Source organism: Alosa alosa, chromosome 6 (assembly GCF_017589495.1).
Source record: "Alosa alosa isolate M-15738 ecotype Scorff River chromosome 6, AALO_Geno_1.1, whole genome shotgun sequence".
In the NCBI taxonomy this organism is placed as follows: domain Eukaryota; kingdom Metazoa; phylum Chordata; class Actinopteri; order Clupeiformes; family Clupeidae; genus Alosa; species Alosa alosa.
Genome location: NC_063194.1, coordinates 9,436,577 through 9,455,745, shown reverse-complemented (window position 1 = coordinate 9,455,745; position 19,169 = coordinate 9,436,577). Strand labels below are relative to the sequence as shown.

The following is a 19,169-nucleotide window of genomic DNA, read 5'->3' as shown; positions in this document are numbered from 1 at the left end:
CAACTGTGTCTCATGATCTCCCCTTGTGCACATTTGCCCAGCTGGCACGGTGCATAACAAACACACGTACTCCCAAAGGGTACAAAACATTAACTAAATAGTTTTTATGTCAACAGAGAAAAAACTACATGTGAACCAAAATACATTTGTTACAGATTCAGCCCCTTCAAGATGCATATTGCATCTGTGTTATTCGAAATAAAGGTTTTTTTGCGCTAAACTGAAGTGAGGTTATTCATTTTTTGAGTGTGTTTTAGTATTATTGTGATAAAACATTATTGGCGAACCCTATAGTGAGATTAAGCACAGATGTTAAGTTACAAATGCAGAACATCGAACATCATCCATTTTTCCCATGGAGTAAAATGACAATGTTGATCTAACTGTCTAATTTGGATCCAAAACCCAACTGTTCTCAGATGTGTGTTTTTTTTTTTTTTAAGTATATATATTTTTTTTGCCTTTATTCGGATAGGACAGTGAAGAGTGACAGGAAGGAGTGAGAGAGATGGGGTGGCAACGGGACATAACCACAGGTCGGATTTGAACCTGGGTCCCCGTGGGCACTTGGACCCGTACATGGTATGGGCGCTGTAGCCTGTTGCACCACATTGCCCCCAGATGTGTTTTTTTAACTGACCAAATAGACTCATACATTTTGATGTGTGATTGTGTTTTACTTGTTTTTTAATCTTTACTTTTCGGTACGGCAGTAGGACATGTGTATAGCAGAAATAAGTGCGTGTTTAGACAAGGGGGAGGGGGGTTTAAAGTTCAAAGATCACTTTTCTGGTGCATTTTCACAGTGCACCTCCCAGAAATGGCGAAGAGAGGACTCCTATAAGCCACATAATCTGGTGTACCGACACTTTCAGCAGACTCCAAACCTCATCCAATCTCTCAGAACATAGTGCAGGCATCCTCCTACACCAGGACGGTGTTGAACAAGGGCTGATTGTGTGCTTGTGTGTGTGAGTGTGCATGCATGTGCCCATGTGTGCGACCATGAGTTCCTGAATTCCCACAAACTCCCACATCAATCTTACTTCTTTATGTAACACCCTTAACACGCCAGGAAACAAGGAATTCAGATCAACAAAACATTTGGTGACCGTTTTATTTTTTTTGTATAGAAAGGAAGCAAATCCATTTTTAAAAGAATAAAATCACATTTTACAGGCAGACAGTGAGTCTCTCCGCCCCCAACCCCCCCCCCCCCACCCACCCACCCCTCTCCTGACATCATGGTCATTACTGTTGGACACTGGGGGGAGGACAAGTAAAAATACTGTGCAGACGATCCATATTTAATATCACATGTACAAATGCACGGCATCCACTGTACACAATATAGAACCAGGGCATGAATAATGGATGGCATTACTATCTGGGAGCAGGAAAGCTGGAATGGAGAAGGAGCTGCTCTGCTTGACTCTACAGCCTCTCACACTCTGGCACTGTGGCAGGGCTACGTGCCCAGCTCTCTCAGTTAAAACACTTCATCATGTTAAAAAGAAAAATGACTTGTTAAAAGCATTAAAAACAACATCAACCTCTGTGCCGTACAACTTCCCCGGGGAATCAGGGACATATATGACAGTCATAATCTCACGTACAGGCTCAGACCAGTTATGTAAGCATTCTAGACTTCTAGACATAGATTTGAATGGGGCTAAAGTGTGTGTGTTAAAGCGTGTGTGCTAAAGCGTGGGTGAGTGTGCTGAGAGTGAGGGGTGGCAACGAGAAAGGAGAGTGACATGAGCAAGGGGGGGGGGGGGGGGGGTGCAGTGCCGTGTGAAAAACTTAAGGGAAACTGTGTACGTTACAGGATGTGTAAGAACAAGTAAAGGAAAATGGTGTGCATTACAGGTTGTGTAAAAACAAGTGAGGGAATGACTTCAAAACAAATACAGAACAAAAAGAAATTGCACCAAATTCCATCTGTGCCCAAAAGAACATGGTGACCGTGGTGAGAAGTCCTGTGTGCTCAACTCTTGTGAACTACTTTAGCTTTTAGCGGTCCCATGGATTTATCCTGGACTTTGGCACGGTTAAAGCAGCTAATTGTGAATTAGACCTGCCCTAATCGAGCCCTTGCAGGACCGGTCAGGACCCATCCGTATCAGATCGGCTCAAAGCCAGATCAGGTCCAGTCAGCTGCCATGGTATGTGAGGGGGCAGGTGGGGTGTGTAGAGTGGAGTGTGTGTGTGAACTTGTGGAAATCGCTCCCAGGCCCTCAGAGCTGCACAGCATTGGGCCTGTGCTGGGGGTAGAGTGCTGCTGGGCCTGAGGGGTCCTCACAGTCCTGAGGTGGCCAAACATGTGCCTGAGTGAGGGGGTTCCTGCTTATGACAAGGTTGAGCTGCTCACCAGCCTCACTGATGAGAGGCACAGCCAGGCAGCAGTCAAAGTCCCGCGTGCGTGCATGGTTTACCTGCAGACAGACAGACAGACAGGAGAGAGAAGGAAAGAGATAAAGACCAGAAAGAGGAGAAGAGGGCTTTAGCTGCTACCACAGAGCAGCTCTAACAGACCTTTAGTAACAGCTTGGTAAGGTAGAGACCATCACGACTGCTGTGCCTGACTCAGTGAGACCATCTGTTTCATAATGGCCACTTCATCATGGCTACTGTACCAGCATCCACCGTCTCCACTGAGCAACGGTCGCAAGAGTGAATCATGAGGCCAGTTGACCTGCACTTTAGAAGGTCATCTGGAATCTGGCTCCCCCTAGTGGCATTTATGCCAAATTGTTGTGAGGTAGTGTTCATGGGATTCACTGATTTTACTCTGATTGGCTAATTTAAATATATCCCCTCTATGAGAATATCTCTTTAAACAACAGTGTGAAATATTTTTCATTTAAGGTGTGTTTTTATGGGTAGTTGTTATACTAAAGTCATTTTTATTACATCCTCAAATGCAATGTGTTGATGCATGGTAAGGAGATGGTAAGGTAAACAGTGGCTGTTGAGGCTAGGTTAAATCTAGGTAAGAAGTCTCCAGGAATCACCTGTAGGATGCGGTCGTAAGGCTGCAGGCCCGCCTGGTGGGCAGGACCATCAGGTCGGATCATGTTGACGTACACACCTTTCTCCAGCAGACCATCTGACACACTGAAGCCAAAATCACGCATCTCTGGGTCTCTCTGTAGGATCACCTGGGGTCACAGACAAGAGGAAACGGCTTTCCTGATCTGAACACACATGGCAGATATGAAACTAAGAAAACGTACGTTACAACGGTCACCTTCAGCAGTTCTAGAGGCGAGGCCGAGGTCATCTCTTTCAGATCCTCTTTCTCCACGACGCCCGCCCAGGAGCTTCTCTTGGGCTTTGGCGGAGCGACCTTGCGCGACTGAAGGCGGTCATGTGACAGACAGGTGTCATCTGTTCCCAGACTCAGGCTGCTGCCAGACATCATGGAAGCCTGGAAATAACACCATTGCTTAGTATAAACGTCATCACTCACCCAAGACAAGCGCACCTTGCTATGAGTATATGAGCGATTCGTGATTTATGTTAAGCCTGTGTTCATGTGTGTGTGCGCATCCAAGAATACATGTGTATACAAGTGTACCTCCAGCTCTCTCAGGATCCCTGACTGCCCGCACGTCTCCAGATCCTGTAACGCTTGCGACCAGAAACTCTCCTGATTTTCACTGTTACCACGGCGACGCACGGGACTGAGGGATCTGTGTCAAGGCAGGAACCAGAACAGGTGAGCGGCCCCTCAAGAGCCGCAAAGCAGCCAGGGAAATGTAGTCTCTTCCATTCAGCCCCCACTATCCACCACCCCCACCCCTCAAGAGCACAATACGCAGTCTCAGCAGAGATAGAGATAGAGAGATAGAGATAGAGATAGAGAGAGAGAGAGAGAGACACACAGACGGTATACTACACACACAGACAAACAGAGAGAGCAGGGGGTTCTGGACGACACTGGAGGATGGACAGACAGGACGGACGGAATAAGACACTACAGAGAGGCAAGTGTGTGCAGCAGCAGCAGCAGCAGCAGCAGCTGGACCCCTCAGGAGATTAGTAAGGCAGATGAGAGAGAAAGTACCTGAGAAGAAAGACAAAAAGAAGCACAGATAGAATGGAGGTGGAAGAGGGAAGAAGAACAAACGAGAGATCCTTCCTTCTGGCTTCTGGTCAGTGGGGTAGCACTGCATGACTAAGTGACTGATTGGTCAAGAGGGCTGGTTTTGACCGCTGTTCTAATCTGGTGAAAACGTGAATTAATGGGGGCCCCCCACCAAGTGAATTTATTCATTGTAATAACTGTGTGTCTGTGCTGAAATACAAAGCAGCAAGAGAACATAAAGAGGTCCGTTTGATCAACGAGACTCTTTTTAGCGCTCTTCATTCATATTTGAATGGGCGGTGGTAGTGTAGTGGTTAAGGAGCTGGGCTAGCGTGCAGTAGCCTGAAAGTTGCGGACATATGTAAGTCACTTTGGTCAAGAAGTGTCTGCTAAATGTAATGTAATATTTGCAAAAGGGCAGCATCTTGAATTATACTGACTAATGTGAACTTGGTCTTGCATTAACTAAGGGTTTAATTTCACATTTCAATAAGAAAGCGTCTCCGTGTGGACGAGGCCTTAGATTTGGCTAAACCACCAATTCACTAGTGCAACAGAGAAGGCAGGAAAGAGCATTGCCAACATGCAATAGCAGCGTATCGACAAAATAGACACACACTTCAAAGACCTATTCACATTGTAAGAATGTTGTACACATGCTGGACTATGTACTTGATTTCAGAGAGCAAAAACCAATGAAACAGAAACTAGACTAGTCAGAGTCAGTGGTGTGCGCTCATCTGAACCAGTGGATAGAGAGCGTCTCTGGAGCTCCACAACCTTTCCCCAGTATACACAGACTGCTATAGGCTACAAGCTATTATCCTCACTATAACATCACCATTGTAAACAAGCATATTTATTCTGGTAAGGGTGTCTTTACATACCATTACAAACAAACTTATTTATTCTGGCAAGAGTGCATTTACAAGGTGTGAAAATCATTTATGTGTTCTGATAAACTGTGCAAGCCATTGCCTATATAAAGTGCAACAGATACCAGCATTCAGTCAGAATTAGCAATGATGGAAGGGCACACTCATCTGCATATGCAACATTTGATTTTGATTTAGTAAAGAAGGCATCATACATTGGCATTGAGGCCAGTGGTAAGAGTACTCTACAGTGAGACCCTTATTTTGAGGCCAAATATTTCACCAATTATGATGATGATGATTATGATGAGAATGCAGTGTGCATCATCTGGGCGTGACTTTGGGTAGGAATTTGATATGCAGGTGTGAGCACTCATTTTGACTAGTTCTGCACTAATCCTTGTGTCTCTGTCTACCCTATGCTCCTGTAAATCTTATTGCCAACGCCACTGGTAAGGATCAAATGGCACTGAAAATAATGACCACACACATATAACACACACATGGATAGACACACATACATACTCACCCTACATACATACTGTACACATACATAGTCATTTTTAGTCTGCACTAATCCTTATGTATATATCTACCCTATCCACCTGTAAATCTTATTGTCAACGCCATGATAAGGATCAAATGGCACTGACAATAGTGAGCACACACGTAATACACACACTTGGATACACACACACACACACACTCACCCTAAGTGTTTGCTCCACTCGTCTTCATCTAACCTCCCATCGTACGCTGGAGGGTGGTGTGTGCGGGCGGAGGAGCGCAGTGGGCTTCTGTGTTTGCTGCGTCTCCACTCGTGAGGGTGGAGGGTCAAGTCGGCTGTCCTGTGTATATATGTACCTGGCAGAGGGAACACAGGACTATAACACACCAACTGTGGTTCAGTTCACAGATTAAGTTTCTGATGGGTAAACTAAGCTTGCAGCTTTATCCAGGTAAATCAGGATTAACTCCTATGAGATGGAACACGGAACATGACCAAAACCATAGCTTGTCAAGAAAGCAAAATAACTACTTACAAATAATAGCCAAACTCAAGGTTCTGTCCCTGTACACACCAGTTACTGATCAGGAGCTGACCAATATAGCACTCAGTTGTGATGTTGACCACTAACAAGGACATTAGGAAATTAACTTACAATGCAGTTCAACTACAGTGATCTCTAGAGCTGAGCTAGTCAAAACCACTGCTTCAGCTAATTAAGAGAGCAATCCTCTTAGTTGCTAAATGAAACCGTCTGACTTGCCACTCAGCAGTAGATCTGTCTCAAGGAATATCCTTGAGAATAATTATACTAAGAAATAGTAGTGTATATCCATCATGTGGAAAGGGTTTTCCCAATTGGATCAAAACGGACATAACCATAAGAAGACAACACTCATCAGCATGTGCTAGATAATGTGCCCCAACACAGACAGCCTATACTGATATAAAGGCCTCAGTGAGACTAAGCCCCTTGTGTATGGTTGCACATAGTTCAGGTAGTTCAAGTGAGATACATCTGAATGCTACACTTCTCTGGAGGGACTAAAGCCAGAGTTCGGTCCTGTCCCGTGGGTTCTGTCTCACCCTGGCTGTCATATCCGGGGTCGATGCCCGAGCTGTTCCAGGACTCCAGCACAGAGTCCAGGCCAGCAATGTTTAAGGGGTTGAGCTCCGGGAGGGTAGCCGCTCTCTCCGACTGGTCGTCCTCTGTGTCACTCAGTCCACTGACATCTGCAACGACAAACATGCACTGATGGACAAAGGTGTAGAGAAGCACAGGGAGTGACCACCATCTTGCCAGATTCACATACACACAGGGACACATACATCATACCTCCAATCTCATTACACCCTCATTATTATAGTAGAGCCATTATGTGGACAAACTGAGCATTCTATGGTACCGAATGGCCATAGTGTATTGTTAACAGATTCATGCCAGAAAGGAATAAATGCCGTCCACTATTCCATGGACACAATTCCTTCTGTCTATGAAGAGAGAAGTGCATTCGACTTTTGCTCACTGAATGAAAGGTCAATTGAATCAATTCAGTGTGCCAACACAAATGATCCATTTTGGATCATTATTGTGTATAAAAGAATGTGGTCTCTCGAATATAAACAAAAAAAAGGTCCATCACACGCTTGATTCCCCCCGTAACATCGTGGGGTCAGCGGAAAGAGGCCATTGTGTCTGGTGGTGGGGGGGACTCACGTTGAGCTCTCTTCTTGATCTTGAGGGTGACCGTCTCTCCGGCCGTCTGCAGCAGCTGAATGGCCTCACTCAGTGGCTTCCCCTTCAGGCTCACATTGTTGATGGCCAGAATCCGGTCCCCTACATGCAGGGCTCCCGTCCTGTGTACACACATATGGACAAAAGCATATAGGACATGTACAGCATACACACAGTTAGGTGGTCTATGACTATGGACATTGATAAAGCTATTGACCTTTTCTTCTGTCATCTTCTCTAGTGACATATTTTGAAGCATATAATGACGGAGTTTACAGTGCAGGCTGTCAGCTTTAACTTACAAGCTGGGTGGGTTAGCATTCTGTCTGATTAGGAGTTTAATCTCTGTGCTTAACACGGATACTTCATAATTTCAAATGACAAGCACTTGGAGTGTGACAGAGGAGAAAGGAAAACACAAGCTGAATCTGTAGGAGTTGGCAACACAATGGACCACCGACTGAATTCTTAACACAGGCAATGGCAGATTAAGAATGCAGAGGCTCCGGTCTGCACTGCCAACACAGAGTTTGGAACACAGATGGACAATTGTGGCGTGCGGTCCCCTGATGACAGAGTGACATTCAGTTCCCAGGGATTAAACATTAGCAAAAGCACATAAACGCCCGCATGACTGCGTTCATGCCACGGCCCTCTCTGAATGACACTGTGTTCTCTCTGTGTAAAGATATGTGGACCAGAAAGCTTAAGAATGCTGGGCATACCCATTCTAATCATACAAGGTTTCTGATTAACATACAGTAACATCAGGATGTCATTTGTTATGCTGACATGATTACTTAAGCAATGAATCAGTGAAGCTTAACCAAGTCTGTATGTCTACATAAGCATTCTTACAGGATGTCCTGACTTCCTGTGACAGTAATGTTTTTCGAAACGGCTTCTGCAGTGACAGCAAAGACTCAGACAGACATTCAGAAAGACCACTAGATGTCACAAGAGTAGAATAAAAGCCTTTTTATGTTGTGCAATCAAAGGGCAGATGATTCTTTTTCCACTGCACATTACATGTGTTGACAAGACCTATCCAGTTCTGAGGGGGGCGTCGTGGTCAACACAGATGATGAATGAGAACAGCCTATACATGTGTTTGGGTTTTTGATGAAGAAATAAATAGGTGCATATGGAACCAAATATACAGTCGGTCCTTATTTCTACCCTCATAATAGGTTAGCTTGTATATCTGACATGCTTTTAAAATGAATCATGCATGTAGTTGTTACTGTCTGCTTTAGGCAAAGTGTGTGAATGTCTTGTACAGATTGTGTGCTGTGCATCTGCGAGTGGATTTTGTGTGTGTGTGTGTGTGATATATATATGTGTGTGTGTGTGTGTGTGTGTGTGTGTGTGTCCTGTTCTGACCTTTGCGCCAGGCCATTGCGGGTGAGGCTGGAGATGAGGATGGGGTCAAAGGGCTCCTCAGTGCCCGAGATGGTGATGCCCAGTGGGCCACCATAGCGCTTCAGTTCCACGGTGTACATGATGGAGTCAGACATCTCCAGCTCCTCTGAAAAACACCACACCGCACACAAGGTGGACTCATCAACAAACCTAATTACTTTAGACACCACACAGCCTCACACTCAGCACATATGCATGAATGTACGTGTGCACGCGCACCCACACACGCACGCAGACACACACATACACACGCACACGCACGCACCTGTGTTGTCCTCATCTTTCTGTATCCAGAGTTTGACCATGTCTTCAGCCTGCTGGAGGACTTTCATGGCCTCCTCTATCCCACAGTTTTCCAGACGAACATTATCTATGGCCAGAAGCCGGTCACCTGGCTCCAGAGTACCTGTCCTGAGCAGGAAGAAAATGTTAAGAGATGAATACAGTTGAACATCTCAAAATTAGCTACAAATAGATCAGATTTGATTACAATTAAACTTATACAAAATACAAACTGTTTAAATTGTCAAGGAGACATTCACCGTAAACATTATTTTAAAGCAAATAGCAGCTCATCGGACCTTACTGAATATTTTGTTAAAGACGATATGTAAATGATTAAATATCACTTTCAATGGTTTCAGAACTGAGAAATACAGTATAGTGCTAAACGTATTAGCAACTAACGATTATTTTCATAATCTATTAATCTGCCGATTATTTTTTTTCAATTAATTGATTAGTTGTTTCATCGATAAAATGCCAGAAAATGGTGACAAAATGTTGATCAGTTTCCCAAAGCCCCAAGATTATTTTTTCAAATGCCTTGTTTTGTTCACACACCAAAGATAGTTAGTGCACTGTCATAGAGGAGCAGGTAAAGCTGAAAATATTCAAGTTTAAGATGCTACAATTCGAGAATATTGATGTATTTCCCTTTAAACACAAAAAGATTACACAAACCGATTATCAAAATAGTTGATAGTAATTTAATAGTCAACGACTAATCGATTAATCAATTAATTGCCCTATTAGCAACATACCTATGGGCAATGCTTCCTCGTTTGATTTCAGAAATGACCAGAGGTTGTCCAGGCTTTTTGCTTACTATAACAGCAAAGAAACAAACATTATGCAGGGAACCCCAAAGAGTACGAGTATATTATCTTTCTCTTTTCCCCAATGCTAGAGTAGCAAGAGATACAGGAATACAGGAAGCTCAGGAATAAAGCTGTGACTTACTGCTGATGGTGATACCCAGCTCTACACCACGTCTCTTGGGAAGCTTCACATGGAATGTGCCACTGCTTGGTACCACCGATTCTATAGCACAGAAACAGTGTCAACGTTATGAAAAACCCTCTGTATAATCATCTATGCTGTGCTGGCGATCTACTGTCATTTGGTTCCAACATGTGAAACTGTTTGCGAGTGTATAAAGCAGCAGTGTCCTGCCGTGGATTTGTTGGACACCTTTAATTAAGGGCTGAAAAAAGTAATGACATACTGTACTTGTTGAAAAAACAGGTGCGCTCAACTCCGAAAATAAGACGTGTAAAAAAGACAACTATGATGACAGACAAAATTTCTGTAGATAGCACAAGGCCAAAACGCATTCATCTATGGACAAGGCTTTCAATCAAGCTTGAGAATGTGTTTTTCTGTCTATCATAATATACCATCTATCTTTTTAGTATTTTTGTCTCTTGTCTAATGAGTATCAAAAACATCATCGTTTGTGACAGCTCCTTCATCCATGCTCACCAAGTTGCAAAGGAATGTATTTATTTTCGGGCAATGATATATTACAGCGTTTTGATGCAATAAGTCCCGAAAGTCCAGACACATTAAAAATCATTTTTGCCTACAGGGAGTGTAGCTGCTCAAGCAAACAACCATCACCTCCATGCTTGGCCTCTGCTTCAGTTAGTGAGTCATTTGGAGTTAAGCTGTGACTGTGGACCTGTAATGACCTGGTTGGAGCGTTCAGCTTGCCCTGTTACTGATGTGATGTGCTTTGAGGGTCAACCTTCACCTTTAATGTTAATCAACAAAAATCAACATGTAAGGGTTAAGAGAATGCCACAGTGACAACCTGTCTAAGCCTAGCCCATATTGCTTACCAGCAACATCAAATTCGATTTCCAGAGTGACCTTATTGGCTAGCGCCGTGTCCCGGAGCAGCTGATTGGCCTCCTCCAGAGTCCCGTCCTCTGTGGGGATTCCGTTGATAGAGAGCAGTCTGTCTCCTACCTGGATTACTCCACATCTACAAGTATAGCACACAAACGTAGACTAGGGAGAGAAACATTCTTTCTGCCAAACCAGTGTGCTGAATTCTGCAAACACACCCACACCCACCCATACACCCACACACACACACTAGTGTTTGACATCAACTGAAACCTTGTTGACCGTTGATATGTTTTCTTGCTGGAAGCAGACACATCAAAATGCATTTTTCATTGATGCTATCTAAAAACACAAACACACACAACCATAGGTGCCTTGATGACACCTATTTTTTGTTTGTGCTCGTCTTCATCACTGTCTCCACAGCAAACACACGTGTGCAGACCTACACACACACACAGATGCTGACGTGAGGTGAGCGCATCAGTATGCATTAATCAGTGCCTGCGTCTTCAGTCTGGCTGACTCTGGGGGAAAGTCACTGTGCTGGGCCTCAATCACGCCCAATGTCCTCTGATCAGCACTGCCAAGTCCTTCATCCTACATGTGTGGTGATCAGGGCTGCAAAAGACAGCGCTGACAACGTGTGTTTATTATGTGTGTTTATTTAGGATGTGTGTATGCGTTTCTGTCTGCAATGCTCAACTTAAAGTGTATGTACTTTTACAAGGAAGTGTGCACTGTGCATGCACACACACACGCGCGCACGCACACACACGTGCCAAACGGGCACCCTCCACTGACCCAGGCATTAATCTCAGTGGACAGGGCTGAAGAATAGCCTCTAGTGGTGAGTCTGGGCTTGTGTGTGTGTGTACACTAATGGGCCCTTATCATGTTCTCCCTAATCAATAACCACTAACTGCCTGTGACTGCGTCCTCTCCAATCAATACCGTGCCGTTTGCTGCCCCAGAGGGCGGCCTCAGCAACCAGTGGGTTGTGGATGATAAAGCGCCCAAACCCACAGCAGCCACTCTGGGTCATTAGAGACTCTCACATTAACAGTAGTGATTTATGTGTGCACAGACTGTGCATGTGCGTGCATTATGTGTGTGTACCCAATTGTCCACGTGTTCATGTGAATGTGAGTGTGTGTGTGTGTGTGTGTGTGTGTGAGAGAGATATCTGAATGTGTGTATGTCTAAGCACATGTCTATGTGAGGATGGTGGCCTTACTTCTCGGCAGGACTGTCCGGCTCTATGAAGCGGATGCAGGCTGGGGCTGAGAGGGTTTCGGTGGCGAACACACCCCCCTGTAGCTGGATGCCGAACCCAGTCAGGGGGTCTCCTCTCAGGATCACCTCACTGGTCTCCATGTGCACCACATGTCCCCCAGGGGCCACCGTACTAGAGGTCAGAGACACTGCAAGGCAAAGACCATTAATGCCCTGGTGGAACTTTAGCATCATAGCTCACTTTTATATTTATGATGCACAGTTAATGGTTAACAGCACCGTAAACACATGTAGACACACATATCACATGATGAGTTTTGGTCATAGCCAAACCTTGGATTGATATTGTCGTTTTTAGAACTACTTTGACCATAAATACTGTGCACTAGTAGGCTAAAGGGTTATCAGCATTTGTGTGTCCTTCCCCCACTTGGTATTTTGAGAACATTCATGATATCTTTTTAAAAGAGCTACCCAACCCACTAAATCCAACTTAGCGTGAAACAAGTCCAAGCATGCTGCCTTTAGGTTCCTCACTTGTGTTTACATAAGAATATTTTACATGATTAAAAGTCCTACACTGCTCTCAGCTCCTTTCAGAGAAGGTTCTTTATGAACTTCTTTATGTTTAATCATTCATGTAGAAAGGTCCCTTTACAGAGTTTATAGTCTGTAGAGGGGTCTGTTGAACTGTTACAAAAGGCGAAAGGTCAAAAGGCCATGCAGACTCTTCAATTAGACAAAATCTTTTATCTTTGTCTGAGAATGAACAGGAGCAGTGACTCGTGAAGCTGTAGCCAGGTGCATGTAGAGGCATGAGCTAGACAAATCTCCTCACGTGAGCTCTTGTGGTCCTTCCTTCGTTGCCTCCTCTTGGTCACGGTACTCCGGGGGCTAGAGGGATAGGTGTTGCTGGGATATTGAGGCTGGGTGCTGCTGGGATATGTAGTCTGAGCGCTGCTGTTCTGGCTGTGGTAGCCAGAAGTGTTTGTTGAGGAGGGGGAGTAGCTGTTGGGTGGCAGGGCTACAGGAGAGAGGTTGAGCTTAAGATACCTTATAGTTTATGTAAATACTTTACATTACACTTCAGATGCAGTACACTTCATACACACATATGTTCTTCTCAATCCTCTGATATGACATACAACAGCTCAGCTGAAATAATTTCATACGCCATGCATATTGTGTGTGGTCACTGCCACTTCCTGAATCCGTTTCAAACTAAATGTACATTAAAAACCTTGCCAGAAAGGTTTCATCTTTAGTGACACAGTCACAAAACAGTGATAAAGACAAATCTATGTTTTTTCAATGACAGTAATATTTTCCTCACTTAGATTAGTCCATGTCCAAAGGTTGAGACCTTTCAATAAGCTAGAGACATAGTTACAAACTCCTAACATTCACCTTCTGTGTACGCTTTTAAAGCCCACACACACAAACTGTCTAGTGTTTGATATGAACTGAGACCTGGCTGACCGTTGATATGTTTTCTAGCTGGAAGCATAACATCAAAACACATTCATCACTGAGGTCATTTGTACTGACATGCATACAAACAAACACGTACACGTGCATACACACACACACACACACACACACACACACACAAACAAATACACACACACACACACAGCCTAAGCATTAGACTCACAAGCACAAGTAAACACACTACACCAAACAGAGGAACTTGGAAGACATCAAGAGTGTTTATCAGCCCAGAAAAGCAGAGGTGTCCTCCACATAACCAGTGACATAACCAGACAACAGTGATTGTGCTTCCTCAACTTCCCCAAAGCCGCCACGCTTCCCCCAATATTTTACAAAGATTGTGGTGTTCAGACACATGTGGTGAGGAGTTCCACCCTCTCTCTGTCTTACGCTCTCTTTCTGTCCACTCCCTTACACGTCCAGAGATGCTCATGAGGATAACAACATCGGTCCAGATCAATACACACAATAACTTGACCTTCCAATTATACAGCATACAGCATAAGGACATAGCAGGATCTATTTTTTGCTGATTTCCTCCAGTATTTATATGAATCATAACATTAGAACCCCCTGAGAGGCAAATGAGCTAAATTGGGAATCCAGCTTTACTGTTTGTTCTCTCTCTAGCTCACACACATATATCCATCGTCACAAATCCCCTCACAGAACAATGAGCATCACTAATCACGAAGCCTTACTTTACCCTATACACACCCTATATACATGCCTATATATACATGCCCTATACATAATGCCCTCACAGAGGGAAGACACAGACATGGACATGTATGTATGTATGTATGTACGTACGTGTGTGTTCACTTAAGAGAGAATGTACTCACTCCTGCAGTGGTCAGAGGGGGCCAGGTGGCTGTGCGGCGGACCCGTCGTTCCGTGGCTGCCCTGGACAGTCCAGGGGGCTGTGGTGGCTTTGCCATGCGCCGTCTGGTGGCCTGGCTGCAGATAACTCACGCTGGGGTCCCACTGGCGCTGACCACTCTTCTGCACTCGCACTGAGCCAAGCAGAGGGAAAACACAGACATGAGCATGTGCGCGCACACACACACACACACACACACACACACACACACACACACACACACACACACACACACACTAAATCAGCTGCTAAAAGATCCTGTTGAAGCATTTATCTGTGAGGCTACAATGTGTTCCCTGCCTCCTCATGTCATGCATGTTTCATGTGAATGTAACATTGTTGTTTTAAGCTGTCCTGGACTAACTATGAGTGCCATGTTCTGCCATGCACTGTGGACACTACAATAGTGAATCCTGTCAAACTTGTTTCTCTCTTGATTTAAAGAATTTAGGCTGAAATGACAAAGGGAAGTGATTTGTCTCACAAAAAAATCCTGCACTCCCAAAACCTGCTCTTACGTTTACTGAAGAGCTTCCAAAAAGCTGAGAGCGGAGCAGGCATTTTTTGAAAAGTCACCTCTGGAGTGTGGACATGACACTGTTTAGGGGCTTAACTGGATTGGCTTGCAGCTAACGACTTCATCTGCACCACAGCTGAGTAATCGGAGGGGTTAGTTGGGGCTCCTCCCCTCATTACTGAAATTAGTGCTTTAACGAGACACATCAGGTGCAAAGTGTCTGCCTTGACATGTTGGGTCAATTCCAGCATTACGTAAACTGCATAGCCTTTTAGCACTGCTGGGTACTCACCAACACCCACATTGACGTCACATTGCTATGTGTGTTAGATAGGTGTTAAATGATGGCCGTTTCTGTTGTCTCAAATATCCTATTCGGATAGCACTTAGCACAAACATCTGATTCCCTGTGAAATGGGTTGTACAAAAAAATGAGGTTCCATTCTGTATAATATACTAATTAATTTATTGATTCATTTGAAATACTAATATAAAGAACAAGTGTTAAACAAAAAAAATTTTGGCATTTGCCTATATTTATTATTTCTTCCTGAGAGGAATGTTTTTAGGTCATGCCAAGGTATTACATTAACAGTGCTCTGTGACTGTTTGAATCCCACCATGAGATGCCAACAGCAGAGGGAACTCTGACACCTCTGCAGAGACCCAGAGAGAAGAGAAGGACGGCAGAAGACTGTGTGTGTGTGTGTGTGTGTGTGTGTTGGCAGAAGGCCCCAGCTGGGCTGAGAGGGGCAGCGTGAGATGCCTCTCCCCCAGCAGAGACACGCTCACACGCCACACAAAACGGCTGCTGCACTGAACAGTCTCAGCTCTCTCTCACTGAGCAAACCCCAAAACCCCCATATACACTCACATGCCATGTCATACTGCACATCTGCTAGTGTGTGTTTAGTGTGCTAATGGTAGCCCTACTGTATACCATCAAACCCCATGTATAAAAGATATATGGGATCCCCTTATATATCTATCTATATCTGTCTATCCATACAAGGCTCATGAGAATAGGAACATGAGAATGAGGAACATGTTGCGTGATGGGCATGTGCTTTGTCTATAGTAGAATGCTTCTGCTTATTATTATGATTGTTGTGTTTGCACTGGATTAGTGATACATCATTGCTCAGTGTTCTGCCATTCTGCTGGTTTGGGAATATTCTCAGCATGCAGATTTACATGTTTTACATAGCGTGCGTGACCACGGAGCTGAGCTGTCTATGGTCATTTTTTGATTTGTGTTATGTAGAGGCAACCCAACTGTAGTACCTCTGTTCCTTCATCCTCTTTTTTGTGAAAAAAAAGATATGTTGAAAAAAAATCGCATGGAGATTCACATGGAAATCGCACAGATTTATCGCATGGAACTTAGAAGGCCATAGGCAGGAAGATAGACCACCAAAGTGGCACAACAGGAGTCGATTTACAGAGAGAATATCAAGAATATACTCTCAAATGAGGGCATCTGCAGCATAAGGATGAGTGTGTTCTCTCCTCCTCTTCTCTCTCTTTATCCCCCTCTTTTTCCCTCGCTCTCTCTTTCTCTGTCACAACACGCCGCTGTGCTCTGCGTCTACGCTCGGAGGGCGAAGAGCGAAGGAAGTCGAGGCTTGTGATGCCAGGCGAAGTCGCCCGCGTGCACGGCCCGGCGAAATGTGGCCTGTGAGACGACGATGGCCACACGTGTGTCCGGAGGAGAGGGGAACGCTCGCCCTCAGCCCTCATCAAATTGTCAGTGACTCAGAGCACATGCAAAAACACAGCCTCCTGCCATCCGACACAAACCCAACGCTGCGTGCAGCCATCCGTGGCTGCCCCACAGCCAGCGTCCAGTCCCGGCCAATCAGAGCGGGAGCTGCCGCACGAGCAAAGGTCACCACCAACATGCATGGAAAAAGCAGGAGCCACATTAACGGACATGTTTGAACCGACCACATGTGCATACGGTGTTGGGTTATGTAAAAGCGAGAGAGTAATTGTATGCATGAACTCAGAAGTGGTGTTTTGAGCTGATGGTTTGTGACATTGCTTGGGTCATTCTGCTTCACGGAGATGCATCACTGACTGACTGTTATTTTAGCTGGGTGGGATACGGCCGAGGATTTGGACCTGTTGGGTTTTTTCTTTTTTTTTTCCTCCTTTCAGCTGAAAAGCCGAATTTACAAACACACACACACACACACACACACACACACACACACACACACAGAGGGGAAGTGAGATAAGGAGAGAGAGAGAGAGAGAGAGGGGGGGTGTGAGAGTCAGTGTGTCAGAGAGAGCGAGATAGGGAGATAGAGAGAGCGTGCATGAGTGAGTGAAAATGATGGAGAGATGAAGAGAGTAAGAGAGAGAGAGAGAGAGAGATAAAGAGAAATGCAGAGAGAGAGAATAACAGGAAGACAGAGAGAGAGAAAGTCACCTGGGTCCTGGTGGGCTGGGAGGATTTCCAGTTTGGTAATGTCTGTGCTGGTGGCCAGCAGCTGATGTGCCTCCATTAAGGTGCAGTGCTCTGTGTTCGTGCCATCAATGGAAAGGAGAATATCCCCTACATGCAGTGCTCCACACCTTCAACACGCACACACACACACACACACACACACACACACACACACACACACACACACAGACGGATGAAAATGACTTTCATTACCTTTGAGAATTCATCATGCACATGCTGTGTGTGTGTGTGTGTGTGTGTGTGTGTGTGTGTGTGTGTGTGTGTGTGTGTGTGTGTGTGTGAGAGAGAGAACATTTCCATATGCTAGATTACCTCTCGGCCACACTGGCTGGCTTGATCTTTTCTATAGTGATGACCTGCTTATTCCTGTAGAGCGCTGTAGTCAGGCTGACCCCCAGTGTTGAGCCCGCAGGCCTTGGAATTTCCACCAGCAGAGGCCCTGAGGCCTGCTTCACCGAGTCTGTATACACACACACACACACACACACACACATACACACACACACACACACACACACACACACACACACACACACACACACACACACAGGCAAGAGATCTATGTATATTTCCCCCCATCAAATTTCTAAGACCTTGGGGCCTTGGAGTTAATTAATGATGGATTTATTATAGAATCCCTCTATTCCAGTTTCACAACTTATTAAAGCTTAACAGTTTCTTCCTTTTTGAATCATTTGCTTCAAAAACAAGTGGAGCTTTTCTCTGTAAAGGTTAATTTCACCCTGGGCCTGTTCTCTACCTAATTTTCTCTATCCTTTCCCATCTTCACTCTCTCTCTGTCTCTCTCTGACAAGGTCACTGGTGGGCAGCTGTGGCCCACTGGTTAGCACTCTGGACTTGTAACCGGAGAGTTGCCGGTTCGAGCCCCGACCAGTGGGCTGCGGCTGAAGTGCCTTGAGCAAGGCACCTAATCCCCTCACTGCCCCCGGCGCCCGCTGTTGTAGCAGGCAGCTCACTGCGCTGGGATTAGTGTGTGCTTCACCTCACTGTGTGTTCACTGTGTGCTGTTTGTGTTTCACTAATTCACCGATTGGGTTAAATGCAGAGACCAAATTTCCCTCACGGGATCAAAAAAGTATATATACTTATACTTGTATTGCCAAAGCTGTTATTATATAATAAATCTGTACATACACACATACTGTGTGTACACAGGGCAACAAGATATACCCTGTCTCCTTCTCCTATCTTTCATTTTGGGAATTTTTGGATTTGAATTTGTTGAGGAAAAGGCTTCATGCTTCTTGTGTGAGTGAATGATGAACAATGTAAGAGGAAGTGCATCTCTGTCTCAACCTCATCTGTCATGCAGTGACATATTCTGGTTGACATGGTCTTTTGTGTCTCTCTTTTTCTATTTCCAATGTTGTGGTTGTGGTCACTTAGCTTGTACTTGGTCTGTTTTCTATCTCTGACAGTAGAGAGATATTCTGCCAATTTATATTCTCTGTTTAGAGCCAGATAACATTCTGTTCTACTTTGATTTTTAGTTTCTTCTTTCCAATGTTCTAATTAGACTTCTTTACTGTTCATTGCTTCATAATTTGGTTTACTCTGTTGTGTGTATGTTGTGAGACTGGTCAGAGTGTGTTTGGTGCAGGGCAGTTTGTCTCTGCAACAACTGATATAGGGGACTTTTGTTCTGGATCTCATGGGTTTGGAGGCCTTTGGAATGAAGGGTGTCTTGGGCCTGGATTTAAGGTGATTTGTTGGTGTTTTTCTATGTACATGTAAAATGTATCTGCAGGATTCTGCATGTAGGGATTCTATTGTGTGTTTTCCCCA

At 44.7% G+C, this 19,169-nt stretch overlaps 1 protein-coding gene across 5 annotated transcripts in view; it reads right to left on the bottom strand.

Moving 5' to 3' along the window:
• Positions 1-1,231: 1,231 nt before the first annotated feature.
• grip2a (glutamate receptor interacting protein 2a) overlaps positions 1,232-19,169 on the bottom strand; it is a 32,891-nt gene continuing 14,953 nt past the window's right edge. For 4 of the 5 annotated variants that reach the window (XM_048246644.1, XM_048246645.1, XM_048246646.1 and 1 more), the window contains exons 8-24: positions 17,676-17,823; positions 17,325-17,470; positions 14,336-14,506; positions 12,838-13,023; positions 12,001-12,187; positions 10,754-10,899; positions 9,873-9,953; positions 9,674-9,737; positions 8,896-9,041; positions 8,592-8,736; positions 7,191-7,330; positions 6,560-6,706; positions 5,676-5,829; positions 3,581-3,695; positions 3,251-3,430; positions 3,015-3,161; positions 1,232-2,435 (exon numbers count right to left, since the gene is read on the bottom strand). In XM_048246644.1, the coding sequence (XP_048102601.1) occupies positions 2,238-2,435; positions 3,015-3,161; positions 3,251-3,430; positions 3,581-3,695; positions 5,676-5,829; positions 6,560-6,706; positions 7,191-7,330; positions 8,592-8,736; positions 8,896-9,041; positions 9,674-9,737; positions 9,873-9,953; positions 10,754-10,899; positions 12,001-12,187; positions 12,838-13,023; positions 14,336-14,506; positions 17,325-17,470; positions 17,676-17,823 (2,501 nt within the window). In that variant the 3' untranslated portion in view covers positions 1,232-2,237. Of the gene's footprint in view, positions 2,436-3,014; positions 3,162-3,250; positions 3,431-3,580; positions 4,070-5,675; positions 5,830-6,559; positions 6,707-7,190; positions 7,331-8,591; positions 8,737-8,895; positions 9,042-9,673; positions 9,738-9,872; positions 9,954-10,753; positions 10,900-12,000; positions 12,188-12,837; positions 13,024-14,335; positions 14,507-17,324; positions 17,471-17,675; positions 17,824-19,169 lie in introns of those variants that run through there. The other variant, XM_048246648.1, reaches the window with a different exon arrangement.